Source organism: Python bivittatus, unplaced genomic scaffold (genome assembly GCF_059951505.1).
Source record: "Python bivittatus isolate LINGU-HERP-01145 unplaced genomic scaffold, Pbiv_v1 ctg000070_np1212, whole genome shotgun sequence".
Taxonomy (NCBI): domain Eukaryota; kingdom Metazoa; phylum Chordata; class Lepidosauria; order Squamata; family Pythonidae; genus Python; species Python bivittatus.
This window is the reverse complement of record NW_028277034.1, coordinates 32,607,188-32,621,210: the sequence shown is the minus strand read 5'-3', so window position 1 is coordinate 32,621,210 and position 14,023 is coordinate 32,607,188. Positions and strand designations below refer to the sequence as shown.

The 14,023-nt window shown below is 34.0% G+C and overlaps 1 protein-coding gene across 4 annotated transcripts in view; it reads right to left on the bottom strand.

The window, feature by feature from the left end:
- Window positions 1-14,023, bottom strand: part of PRDM5 (PR/SET domain 5) — a 93,900-nt gene that overhangs the window by 77,046 nt on the left and 2,831 nt on the right. For all 4 annotated transcript variants that reach the window (XM_088132899.1, XM_088132898.1, XM_007432371.4 and 1 more), the window contains exons 3-4: window positions 4,930-5,052; window positions 166-361 (exon numbers count right to left, since the gene is read on the bottom strand). In XM_088132899.1, coding sequence (XP_087989025.1) covers window positions 166-361; window positions 4,930-5,052 — 319 coding nt within the window. The remainder of the gene's footprint in view (window positions 1-165; window positions 362-4,929; window positions 5,053-14,023) is intronic.

The window sequence follows — 14,023 nt, the reverse complement described above, 5'->3', positions numbered from 1 at the left end:
GACTAATGATTACTTGGGCACTATTGCAATTACTTAATTTTGTTGTCTCTTAGAAATTACCAGAATTTCTGTCTATTTAGAAAGACAGATTTATTTTACTTAAATTAAGAAAAGGTTATGATATGTTTTTAAATAGAAATGGAGTTTTAAATTATTCATCTATACCTTTTTCATTAGTCTGTTGCAATTCCTTATGACTGCCATTACTGTTATTGATGCTATCCTCTTCTTCCTCGTTAATAATGACTTCCTCCTCCTCTTCTTCCTCCAATTCTTCCATGTCACTATCAAGGTAACCAATCAAGAGCTCGGTATCTGTTTCAATATCCTCAACAGCTAGGTAGAAAATGTTTTCTCCTTCCTGTTGGGGAAAAAAATTATTTTAGAAACGCATATTATTAAATCCATTTCTAAAACAAACAGCTTTTTGAAATCACCAATAAACAAATAGAACTTTATTGAAATTATTACAACTTTTGTTTCTGTCTTTGTCTGAGAATTGTTTTACAGGACTAAATAAACACTGACATAGTAATGTAACTTTAGAAAACAATCATATTATATTAAGCCAAATTGTAAATGGGCAAAACTAAAGACTGCTGAATGCTCCAAAATCATATCAATTTAATGAACATCCAGTGATAATAAGTGCAGTTTGCTTATGGAATATACTACCAAACTTTGATTTTTTTGGCAAACTTTACAATAGGGTGACATAATGATATTTCATTATGAAAGTTAAGCAAGATTAGGCCTGGTTAATACTTGCATGGCAGAACTCTAGGAAATCCCAACACAGGCTAGACTAAGGAGCCAAAAAAAAAAAAAAAATCCCAAAAGAAGATAATGGCAAAGCACTTCCATATTGTTGCCAACAAGTCTCTACATGTGTTTGGGTTCAGGGGTTGGGCACAACTTCAAAGATACTTTATTAAGATTCACTAAAACCACTAGCAGGGGATCTCATTCTTCCAATGCTTTGAGATGTATATGCCATTAAAAACCCTATATAATTATATGAACTTGATCTGATCAACTGTAATCAAGGACCAAATACATTTTTGTTGTTAGATCAGTAATAGAACAGGAAAAAGAAATTAACTGAATTATTTTCCAAGGTGTGTATTACATCACATCCTTTAATGGCATTATTAAAATTAAATAAGTCAAATTAGAGAGTACTAACTTTTATTCTAATGTAAAAAGGGACATTGTCTTGTTTCAGAGTATTTTCAGTCTAGGCACAGAATTAATTCAGTTTATTAGTATTTCGGGTAATTTGTGCCTTTTAGTTGTTCAGTCCAGAGCAATCAGCTTGATGTTCAACTTGAATTGAGTGTATTAGGACAAATTCTATGGAAGAAACAGTTTTGACATCATACCCCATAATTATTAGTTTTCTTGGTCCTGAATGAGCAACAAATAATTTGAACAAGTAATTCTAGCTATTGCTGTTTCATGTCAATCAAACTGTTCCCAATACCCATGTTTATAAAATCAAATTCAGTTATCTGTCTAGTACACGAGCCATATATCTGCAGTTAGCAACAGACTTTATGGTTGTGTCTTGAAATGGGTGATTCTACCCGATTCCTGTGGAATATAGTACGCAGAGTCTTCATTCTATCACTTTCAGCATTAACATGTGTCACCTAGTCTTAATGCTGTAGCAGAGCCTACAATTCTGCTAGGATCTGCTCTAGATTACTCACTCTGGGCAACCACTTATATGTCATAATACAAGCTTTCGCAGCTGCTGTTTACTGGTAATATGAAGCTCACAGCATGGCCAGCAAAACCTAATTATTGTCTCACACAGCACTACTCAAAAGTAAGTTCACTAATATCACTAAAATTCTTATAATGCCGCATTTATAAATTCTTAGATACTTATGTGGGATACTGCAAAAATGTAAATAGTGGCTCAGACCCCACTGCTTGGCACTTGTATTAGTGATACAGTATTGCCGTAGCTGGTGTTACTGGTTTTCTCCCTTGAGGTGACAAGCACGAGGAAATGCAGAAGCGATTACTTTCCTAAGGTCATCTCAATTTAGAGTCAGTCCTACATTCTTTTAAAGAAGCCAAAAACTGAACAGATTTTATGTTTTTTTCCTGGGTGTAGTACAGTAGATTTAGTAGATTTAAAAGGAGTGCTTTGCACTCACTCACAAAAGAACACATGTGGAAATAGCCAGAAGCAATGTCCTAAATAGAGTAGTCACTCAATCCTTTCAAAACATAGAACTGCATTTAACAATTCCAAAATGGGGTGCTTTATTCACACTTCTCTGAATTGCAAAACACCTCTTTTGAATGCTTGACCCAGCCTAATTGTTAGGTCTTTACCAGTTTGTTAATTTAAGAACTGATGTTAAAGATACCTTCTCAAACTTGTCTTACGGATATGTAAATATATGTAAAAGATACATTAAAATAAAGCATTTGTGCCTGCTTTGTGGTTTTACTCTTTTCCTACCCAATTACCACCTGTCTTTCAGGCTGAGAGATAGACCAGTTATTCCAGATTTATTACAGTGTTGATTGATTCTCAGATACTAATCTTCCATTGTTTCATTTGTTAAGTATTTGTTAAGTATGACTTTAAACCACTCCGCTGCATCACAGTAAATACCTCTTTTCCCATTAACCTTTGCCATTTCACGATTCCAGTTTGCTGAGCTTGTCCAGACCACCAATATATCTGGTGGTTAATGAACAGAGTGTTTGAATATAAGATTCTAAGCCAGAATCTGGCTAAGATTCTGTTTATAAAAAGGGTTGACTTTAACAGCTAAGGATCCTTCCTAATACAGTAGTTGTCAGCACGCAACATTTTTTGGAAAACACAAGAAGGAAACAAGGGAATAGAGACAACTCAAAATATAATCTGTTAGAAAGCTCAATAAAACAGAAAAACACTGCTTTTTAAGAAGCACTATAGATTTTAAAAGTTCAGTGACCAATGGTTGAAGGAGGAGGAGAAAAGATTGAATGTTTATTGCTGCTGTTATATGTTGAAAACTGAAAACAATGGACAATAACTTTTTGATTTGGGGATTCGATGATTGATGTTATACCTAAAGAAATATCTTGTACAAACCATATGTATTGTTGAAATAGATTGATTCTATGAATTGTTTTGAATGTTAGACTAAAAATTGTTTTCTACTATGTAAATGTTTAGATACTAGAGTAAGAGGTGAATATATCTTACATTTATACCTGTACCAAGGAAAGTCTGATGGTACCTTTCTTTTTCTATGCATTTTCTTTACTGATTTTTCTTTTCTTTCTTTCTTTTTTTTCTGACCTTGTATTTTAATCTTTTGTAAATTTAATAAAATTTATTAAAAAAAACAATAGACAATAACTTCATGGTTATATATACTCTTTGAATTTAGCACAATCACAGTCATTTTGATTAACTATTTTTCTACCTTGGAGGTAACAGATATATCATGGACCAATCAAAGGTAAAACATGATAGCAGAATTGCAACTTCAATGTTAATTCCAGTATTTTTATTATAATAAATAAATAATTATAATTATAATAAACAAATAATATAATAATAAAACTTAATATTCACAAAGTTTATTTTAGAATTACAGTTCTATCATTCTGTTTTATAATGTCATAGGACATTTGAAAGGATAATCTGCTTCTATTTGGGTTTATGCTTAATTAAATTCTACATTTTCATATATCGATAAGAAACTTGCCAAAAGTCACCAAATAAATGAGCTTTATTACAGAGGGAGATTTGAACTTAAAACATATCACAATTTGCCTATATTAAACCCTAAATAAATGTCTTTGAAACTGAAAAATTGACAAATTCCTTATGTGGCCTCTGTGGCCACTTACCTGGATGCCCACCATCCCACCATCCAATTCTACCTTTCAATCTAAAAAAAGGAATAATAATTTTAACTAAAATTACAAAAGAAATTGTTACTTAGTTTATTCTTAGAAAAGTACAGCCAAAATATAGTTCCAAATTTACTCAACTTCCAGAAAAAAAGACCAAGGTAAGCTGGGGAAATCTTTTGATAAATTATTGTTCTGTGGCTGGACACACTTGGTGAGACTGCCATTTTATGAATGGGTAAATCCCAGCCATGACAGCCACCTTCTTTGAGCACTCATGACATGCTCTCAAACTGTTAAATTTGCCCACTGGTCCAACAAAGTTGCAAACACTGTATTAGCATTACAGAAACAGTTTGGCATAAAGCCTCTCTTTCCTCAATATCCTCACTCGGAAAATAATTTTCCAGTTATTTATTTTGATGCCTTATGTCTGTGATCCAGTGGCTCTGTTTACACTTACAATTACAGAATAGCATTTTCAATAACAAAAAAGACACCAAAAGGAAACCACAGTAGTGAAAGATGCATAGAACTTCTCCTGTATTAGGTTTTGGAAGGGGAGCCCCATGCACAAATTAAAATCTGTTTAGCACATCACTTCCTGCATAGTAAATATTTGTGACGTGTACTTGCTCATAATAAAACTGTTGTCCTCCTCATGGCTTCTGATTTTTTTCCTACTACCAAGGAGCTACAAGGATTCTTTGTTCAGGAGCCTTAGAGGACATCCCTATTGGCTAGAATAAAAACAAGTCCAGTATGGCTGGGACAGAAAACTTACAGCTTGAACAATGTTATTGGATTCCAATTAATCTGTGGTCCTAAAAATGGTATTCAATTCAAAGGACTATTATTCTCAGCGAGCATTCAGGAATCCCAGAATGATGTGAGCTGTGGTCCTACACAATCAGTACAGCCATCCCCAGTTGCCTACCCATTAGCACATTATGGTCACCATACTACACTCACTTCTCGGAGAGAGTAAGCTATAGCAAATAATGAGTAGACATGGAAGCTTGAACTGGAAATCTAATAAGAACTTGATCAATTTACCTGGATAGCAGCCAGATTCTTTTGTTCCTGAGATGGGGCTTCATGTACAAAACGCAACCAGTTAGAATGCCTTGGATTGCTAGCATCCAGAACATAAAGCACTTCACCTTTATTCCCACGAACCTGAAAAGGCAATAAAATTTGAGCAAAGCTAAAGCTCTGAAAAAGAGATAAAGATATAAATCTAACACTACAAAAATGAAGACCCTCAAGTTCTCGTTTTATCATTCTCTTTGATAGTGGAAGTAAATCTCTGGCCGGATTCGTGTATCATGTGAAAATATGATTTATTAAACAGGTCACAATAACGGAATTGAAATATCATGCTAAGCCATAAATAATGGTATACAAACCACAAAGCTGAATTCACACAACAGGCTGACCCAAAATCCAAAGTAAGGATTAGCGACTGTCAGAGCTAGATTTACTACAGAAAATGACAGTGGGGTGCTCTGTGCTTGTGAAAATGAGGAAACTTTGCAGCAGTGGCCATTTGCCCAACTTCAAATATAAGTGAGAAAAAGGTAAACACATCTGGGCTCCCATATTCCCCTTCATTTGCCTTTCAAAACCAACATCTTATTGTTCTTCACAGCATGTGACTACCTCATTTTTCTAGCTGCTGGTTGAAAATTTATATCTTTATGATTTTATATTACAAAGTAAAAATTGAGCCTCTTTTAAGGGTCTCTAAAGAGGAAAATTCATGCTTTAATAATATTAAATGGCATGGTCTATTAATACATTATATTTTATGTATTTTCATTTTGTATCTTCTATGTTACATTTCTCTTGGTAAAGCAAAGAACCGGATATGAACTGTGGCAATAAAATATATTGCATTTGACTGTAATTTATGAAATATTATCCCTCTTTATCATGAATATTCAAATAGTTCAGGGACAAGGAGAACTCAATCCATTAAAGCCACATTTTCAAATATATGGCATTTTCTTATAACGGGAATGAGCAAACGTTAGGAAAAATACAGAGTGTTTTTGTACCTTTTTAAGATTCATCATGTGAACTCATGTGCAAAGGGTCAAGTGAACAGTCTGGCCTACAAGAAGTAGCTGTGCAATGTAAGATGGGAACATTCAGGAAAGCATTGGCTGAATACACATAACCCACTAAGCCATGATTTGCCTAACCACAATTAACAATATGGCTGAAGTCCCAGAATACATAAAGTCACCTTCTACATGCAGAAAGAGAACTATTTCTAATAGGAAGGGAAAATTCCATAAACTTTATTTGATAACATTAAAAGGACTACTTGTAAATAGATACCTTTGTAAATTCTGTAATGAAAAGAGTACCTGAGGTAAAATATCCTCCATGTTCAAAAGATATACTGTAACTGTTTAAAAATTAACAACAAAAGCAATGGTGACCATTATATTCACCACACATTCTTTGCCCAATTCCAAGTACAATATTAGACAGACTTTTAGGATAGCACTCCTGTTTATCAACCTATTAAACATATTGTCACATAGCTGTTTATATGACAATCACATCATGAGTTAGTTATTAAGGGGTAAGTAGATAAGTTATTTTGACTGTTAGATCTGACTTGTTAGATCCTAACTTAGAAGTTCTGCATGTTTTTTCTTAATACTAGTTCCAGCTTTATCCTCCACATTGCATCAGAAAAAGGCACCTTAAAGTTGTGGAATCCTATTTTCTCTTACTTAGGAGTAAATGTCATTGAGATCTCATTAAAACTGAGGAAATATTTTTAGGATTGCACTATAAGAGTTTATTTTCCCAGAATCTTTTAGCAGCAACTCTTTTTCGCCATTAATTCAGTAGCCCAGGCCAGTGACAACACTGCCAAGCAATCATGCTTCTGTTATTGATAGATTCCTTTTCAATTCTACAGGAGCTTCAAGTTTTCCTCCTCCTGATGTTATCATTCTAACAACCCAGTGCGCTAGAATTAGCAAGAGGTCCACAATGTTTTTAGGCCGAAAAGGTACTTTTAGAATTGTTAAGAAACATCACAAAATGACTGTCATTGAAAGTCATGAAATATCCATTTATCACCAGGGAAATTGGCCACTCCCTTAGCTAATTGTCCCTAGGATTCTGTATCGCTTTGGAAATAATTTGGACAAGGTGCTTTGGGGCATGCAGAGCAGGAACAGAGCACCAGTTTCCAACTTTTTAAAGCAGCTGAATCTTTTCTGGGAATTCTGTGGCTGTGGTTATTATGTGGTCCCAAAAATTCATCCTGGTTTAAAGCTGGACACATGCCCTCTTTGCTCCTCATGCTCTCCAAAGCATTTTTTGGAACTGAATTTGAATCACAGCACAGCTCTAATGATCTCACTCCTCTATGTACATTCTTTTTTCCCCCTGAAGGCAGATAATTCAAACAAAGCATTATGCAGCCACCCTTTTAATTTTTGTCTGTATTTTAGATGAGATCCAGAGGCATGTTCAAAAATAAGCATGATGAGAACTTACTTTATTAATAAGATTTTTTTTTAATTGAAAGGCTCTTACAAATCTGGTGGGACCAAAATCATCAGTAATTGTCACAGTGGGTAAATATTTAATTCTCAGGTGATAGGTAAATATGTTAATTTGCTGATTTCCTACTTTAGGCTACTAGATCAGGGCCCAAAAAATCCACATGACCTCTAAATGGCAGCAAAGAGGTACAGCAAAGGTTAACTCATTGCTGCCATCTAGTGGTCATGCAGATTTTGGAAGCCCTACCCAACCTGGAATCTTGGTATACTTCAAATGTTTTCAACAGCAACTATCATCAGTATCAGCTAGAATCATCAGTATCAGCTTGTCTGGGATTATGGAATGGTAAACACTATAGATTTCAGAATGCTATTTCAATGACGATGTCTAAAAATAAGAGCCTAAAATGACATATTTTTTTAAGGGAGGGGGGAGAGAAAAAGCCAACCCTTGAAGTTTAGCAAGCACTAAGTCTCCACAACATATTAATTTTTTACAAAGAAGAATTTGTTCACTAAAGAGATAACTACAGATATGCAACTTACAGGATCTATATAGGACTGTGGGGGCAGGGAGGAAATGCCCCATACATTTTATTTTACATATATTTGACTTTGGGCAGATGAGCAAGTCCAGTGTTAATTCCAGCATGAATATGGATGAAATTAAAACTATCATGTTTCAAAAAGGCTGACATTTCCACAACAGTATAGGTTATGCTGTGTTTTCAACGTGAAAGGTTTGAAAGCCTGAAGCGACTGCTGGAGTACACAAAATTGAACATTATACTAAGCAGACAAGTAATGAAATCATTGAAATTGGAACCTTCTTTTGGAAAATACTATGACCACAATCCAATACAAAACAAGGTTGCTTAAAATACCATGGAACTTAGTAGAATTTAGGATGTCTCCATGATTTTTAATACAAAATATAAAATACTTTAATGACCAAGTATAAAATATATACAAGGAATTTGTCTTCGGTGACGAACAGCTTCATTACTTCTGATCATTGAAGCTGGTGTAATTGTTAACTTATCCATTTAGGATTTTACATTTTCTTAGTTTTCTTGGTAGCCCATTAATATTTCATTTTTGCGGATGTATTATTAAGCAAAAAATATACCAAAAAAACCCCATTATTATTTTTGTTTATAACCTCACAAAACTAGGACCTGTATGCATTTTCTCTTTATTTATGTCATTGTTATATATAAATTGCATGACTACCTTTTTTTAAAGGCAAATCAATCTGATTTATTCTTTGACAGATACTTTCTCCTGTATATAGATTTGTCTTTTTGCTTCTAAAATGTAAGCAGCCTCTCTAATAAATTTAATGCTACTGTTTGCATAATATTCTCACTAGCATACTTTTTCCCACACATGTTAGTTGTAGAGAGTTTTTTTGAATGAAAACAAAAGACAAATCTTCTTTTGCTGTTACTATATGATAAAAGTTACTCTCATGGAATAAGTGCTGAAACTCCAGCTCAGCTGTGTTATTAAGAAATAAAGATAAAATAATACAAAAATAACTAAAGAAAAATATTGTTAGACTGATGTTCCTTTGTTCCATATTTCTTTAATTTCAATCTCTGCTTTGCAACCAGGATATCTTAAAAAAAAAAAGTCCAGTTGATTTGTTGCAGTATCTAGCTCCAATCCATATATTTGAATTACTTTCCTCCAGACTGTCTTCAGTATGCCAACTATTAAATTTTTAAGAACTGGAGACCACTGGCATATATATGATATTAATGATCAGGTTCAAAATTCTTCTGAAGTTATATCTACCAACCGAAATATACATGATCTTTGAAGTTATTTGTTGCAAAATGGAACCCCCACCTCCACTCTCCAAGTTTTGGGTGTCAGAAAAATTAACTGTAGTGATAGAAAAGAAACAAAGATTTTTGAGAGCATGTTTCCCAGCACGGCTCAGGTAACTTGCTTGATGACTCTCCTCTTTCTTATGGCTGTAAAATGAAATCAAATTTGAGTTTGGCCAAAGATATTGCACAGTGGAATGTATTTTGTTGTACCACTTGACACAGGGATGTGAACTGAAGTCAAATACTTTGCAGCCAGTCAGGAAAAATGTCAGCACAACAATGAAGATAAACAGATGGCTTCCTCTCCTGCACCCAGCAAATACATTGCTAGCAGTTTTGAAGACCGTTTGGTGGATTGTTATTAAATAAGAACTGCAAGAAACTACATTACCATATAAACAGCAAGGAAAAAATATTCCGTGACTAGACTGTAATTTAATTTTGAAGCATAACATATGAAGCCTTGTACTGCTAAACATTAGCCTTGCATTGATCTTGAAACTGATGGAATAGAAAATTGTATTCACTTCAACAAAGTTTAGACAAATGGAGTGGTTTAAGGAACATGATTCCAAAGTTAAACTTCAGCCCATGTGAAGATAAATTATTTTAAAAGGTTTTTACTTTGCTGATATCCCACTGAAGGCTAAATCACTGCTTGCTCCATACATTCATGAAGGAGCTCTTCCATGACCAAACGCATCATTGTAACAGGGATGCAATTTATATACTGTGGTTATTAATGTCATTACTATTTCCCAAACATATAATCAATATCAAATGCTAAGAATCATAACTTAGATTAATCTGTCTGGATGTCAATTTTTCCATAAGAACATATTTCTCATTAGACAGTATAGAACTTTAGATCTGATATCTGAAAGGTCATTCATGGGGTGTGGGATTCTGAACACAGCACATGCCTGTAACATCTGAGAGCAGCTGCACTTGAAACTAGTTCTCACTCCAAGAATCTTTAATATACATGCTTAAATTCAGCATAAAATAGCCTGTTTTAGTTATATCATAAAATAATAGGAAACTAACCTGGATCTTCTGCAAGAACAAGAATCTTGCCTTAAAGGCTCCCACACTGATATCAAATGAATATTACAAAAGAACTTTGCCAGGAAACAGCTTCCATTTGTATGGTCAAAACCCAAGATGGCTGCTTCTTTTTCTAGGTACTAGAGGTAAATCTCACTGTTGTCCAGAAAACCTGTACCTCTGACTACTATTGAATATACTGGATGCTTTGAGTCCCACTGGCATTCAATCAGAAAAGTGCAAATTAGGTCAACTGAATCAGCTAAACACATCAATTGGAATGGGAGAGAAAGAAGAAGTCTTATATTTCACCAATGATAGACATGATTAAATATGTCTCTTACAAAACAACATGTGTACTAGAAATTCATATGTTTGAATACCAGCATTTAAAAGAGTCTGAAAACTTAATGTGTTTGAATTTGGACAAGATTTTTGTTTTAACCACAGCTGCCCACATATCAAAGTTCTTGACTTGGAATAACATAAATAGAGATATATAAAAATATGGCAATTAAAGTAAAATCTGTTGCCAGAAGACCAACCCATGGTCTTGCAGAAATATGCATTACTATGCTGATGAATAGCTTTACTGATATTACAAGAACATTATCCATGATCAGTTCTTCAGAGATTACAACCATAACCTCTTTTTCATTGGAAAAGCAACAAGGAAAAAAACAAAAACAAAAAATAAATGTACCTTCTACTTTTTTAAAACAGGCAATCCTTATTAGGGTAGCACTTGAAGTTTTCCTTTGTCTATATTTATATGGTTATTCTACAAGCATAAAATGCCATGCCAAATGGGAAAGCCTCACAGTGCTTTCACAAAAGAGTCAGCTCGATTTTTTTTTAAAAAGTGAAGCTCACAATTATGTGGCAGATACCAAGGAGGCATCTCATTCCATGAGGGCTATTGAGGCACAATTCATACATCATAATACTGAGAAAGTGCTCTCATAATAAAGCTGATTTCCATAAAAACTGTTAAACATGGTTGTAATAGTTAGCTGGCTGTCTAATCCCAAATGGATCTTGCTGCCATAAATCAAACCTTAAGTACTTAGAATCAAGTAGCAACTTCAAGACATATTTTTCCCAAATGGCAAAATATTACAATGTAACAGCCTTATCCTATGGTATAGCGATATAATGCTGTAAAGTAATGAAGAATTTTATTTCTGATTCCAGACAAATACCCCATCAACAAAATCTTTAATTGCTTTTCTAACTGTAAATAAAAGAAATCCTTGAGATCCTAAGTTTGTTTTTCTTTCTTTTGGCCAAAAACAAAATAGGCCGATCAAGATCTTTTTGCTGGGCTGCAAGTACAAAAGATCCTACATATACTTTCTCTGTAGTAAATCTTACAAAGTTCAGATCTTCCTCTCAGGCAGCACGTGCACGGGAAAGGGGAGTCAACATCTGAAAGATGGAAGGCAAGGTGTTGCAATCCAAGCCCCAACCTTTTCTATGCACATAAAGAGGGTGGAACGTGGATAGTGATGCTGCACCTGCTATCCTTGGCCACCACCACCCCTCCAGGATGCCAAGCTGGTTATACACAGGGACACCAATAAGTGTCTGCAACAGAGAGCCTCTCTATCCATGGAAATTTTTAGAAACTGAAAATCCTAATTTTCCAGAATACGTATGGGAAACCTCCCTGGACAGAGGAAACATCTTTTACATCTAGAAGGCAGTAAGAGCAAGCAGGTCCAGTATGCTTAATGTTGTCCCAAATGTAGCAGGTCTTCTTGCCCTGTTTCAGCTTCTTGCTTCAATTACTTAAGCTTTTGGATAGACATTCATTTTCAGCAGCTTCATAGATAATGTAAGACACGGTTCTTGGGTACTTAGGTCATAAAGAAGTAATCCTTCTTTTCAAGTGAATATGGTAAAATCATTACATACAGACATCTATACAATGATTATGCTATTCCTTCATCACACTAAGAATTAATGTGATAATCAGTCTTTAGAGTGTCTGTGCCACAGATCAACTTATCCCTAGAACCAGATATGGATTTTGTTATTGCTATTCAAATCTAGTTTGAAATCTAGGTCTTATTTTTTTTTAAATTTAAGTTCAAGATTACTTACATAAATGTTTACCTGGCAAGGTATGATTTCAAAAACCTATACTTTTATTTCTGTATTTGAACATATCTAATAAAATATAGAAATATCCTTCCAATGTGGCTAAATAATAATAGAAGTAATAATAATTATTAATAATAATACATATTTGTTGTCCAGGAAACAAATGCCAACTTGGCAAACACTTAAAAGTTGTCTTCATAATTTCTGAAGGGACAATCTATATCATCCTGCTTTCTACTTTACTTTACTCCTAGCAACAAACTTGGAACTCACAATGTGACTTATAATATACAGTATTACAACTCCTATATTCAGAGCATCATTTCTAAACCTAAACTGTTTAGGTTCAAATGTTCAAAAAGTCACAATATGTGGCATGTGGCAATCTCTGCAAGATCCTAGAATTAGATCAGGGAAAGAAAAAAAGTTAAGAAATTGTGTCAAAAGACTTATAAAACCCAAGTTTATGATTTGTAGAATAGGTGTCAGATAAATGTACTGCACATCTTTAATAGACAATAAGTAATTTATAGCATGCAAAAATTATTCTGTTTCTAGTTCTCAAGACACCCCATAGTTTTCAGCAAAATGAAAGTATTTAAATAACAAAGAGCAGTGAAATATGAGCAGTGATACAGTTATGAGGCTGAATAAACAAAATGATTAATTAACATCATTCTTATCAAGTTGTGCTTGATTTTCTCTATTTCAAGTACATGTTACAAAGATGTTACCAGAAGGATCTAATGATTCTGGGGGCATACCATGTCCTCTGACTTCTGAAAGAATGCATTACCCTTTCCCAGCTTTTGAGATGTTACTAAGAAAACACTGGGGTATTTAAAGTTGTTCAAAAACTAGAATTGAAGTTTTCAAGATGTATTTCTTGCATCCTCTAAAGCAATTTCTGCAAATATAAACAGAAAGTTCCTACAACTGCCGAATTACAGCAGTCCCATAATACTAATAATATGGATGTGCAGAATATAAATGTTTTCAATTATTATTATTAAATAAATAAATTACAGCCAATTACAGACAAAGAGATCAAACTGTTACTTGTCAGCTACTTAGATATTATAAATTTCGGTAACCTGTTTTCAACATACAAGAAATGTTCATATTGATTCATAATCTATGGCAGTGTATAACTGGAAAGGAAGCAGACAGTAGCTAAAATATGTGAGTTAAAATATGTTGAAACATATTTCATCTATTAGTGCTAGGTATCTTGCCTATATTAAGTCAGTGTAAGCAATTTTCTAGCTACCACTGGCTGGTTCAAGTCTATTTATTCCAGACAACAAATAATTTTGCAAGCAACATAGCACTTTCCCTTTATTCCTTTATGTTTATACATAGGGATGTCTGGCAAATTGCCTATCTTTCCATGACCTCAACTCTCCTTTACAAACTAATATAAATTTTCCCAATAGGTTTGTTGCATTCTTTTCTTAGTCCTCAACAGGACAAGGTTTTTCTTTGAATCTATTTCTACTAGTTCAAGAAGACAATGCTATGGACATTTGGTCTATCCAATGGTTAGCACGATGTGGTGTGCCAAACTTTCTTTCTTTCATCTTTTATGCAACTAATTAATTAAGAACTTGGGAAGATGCATCA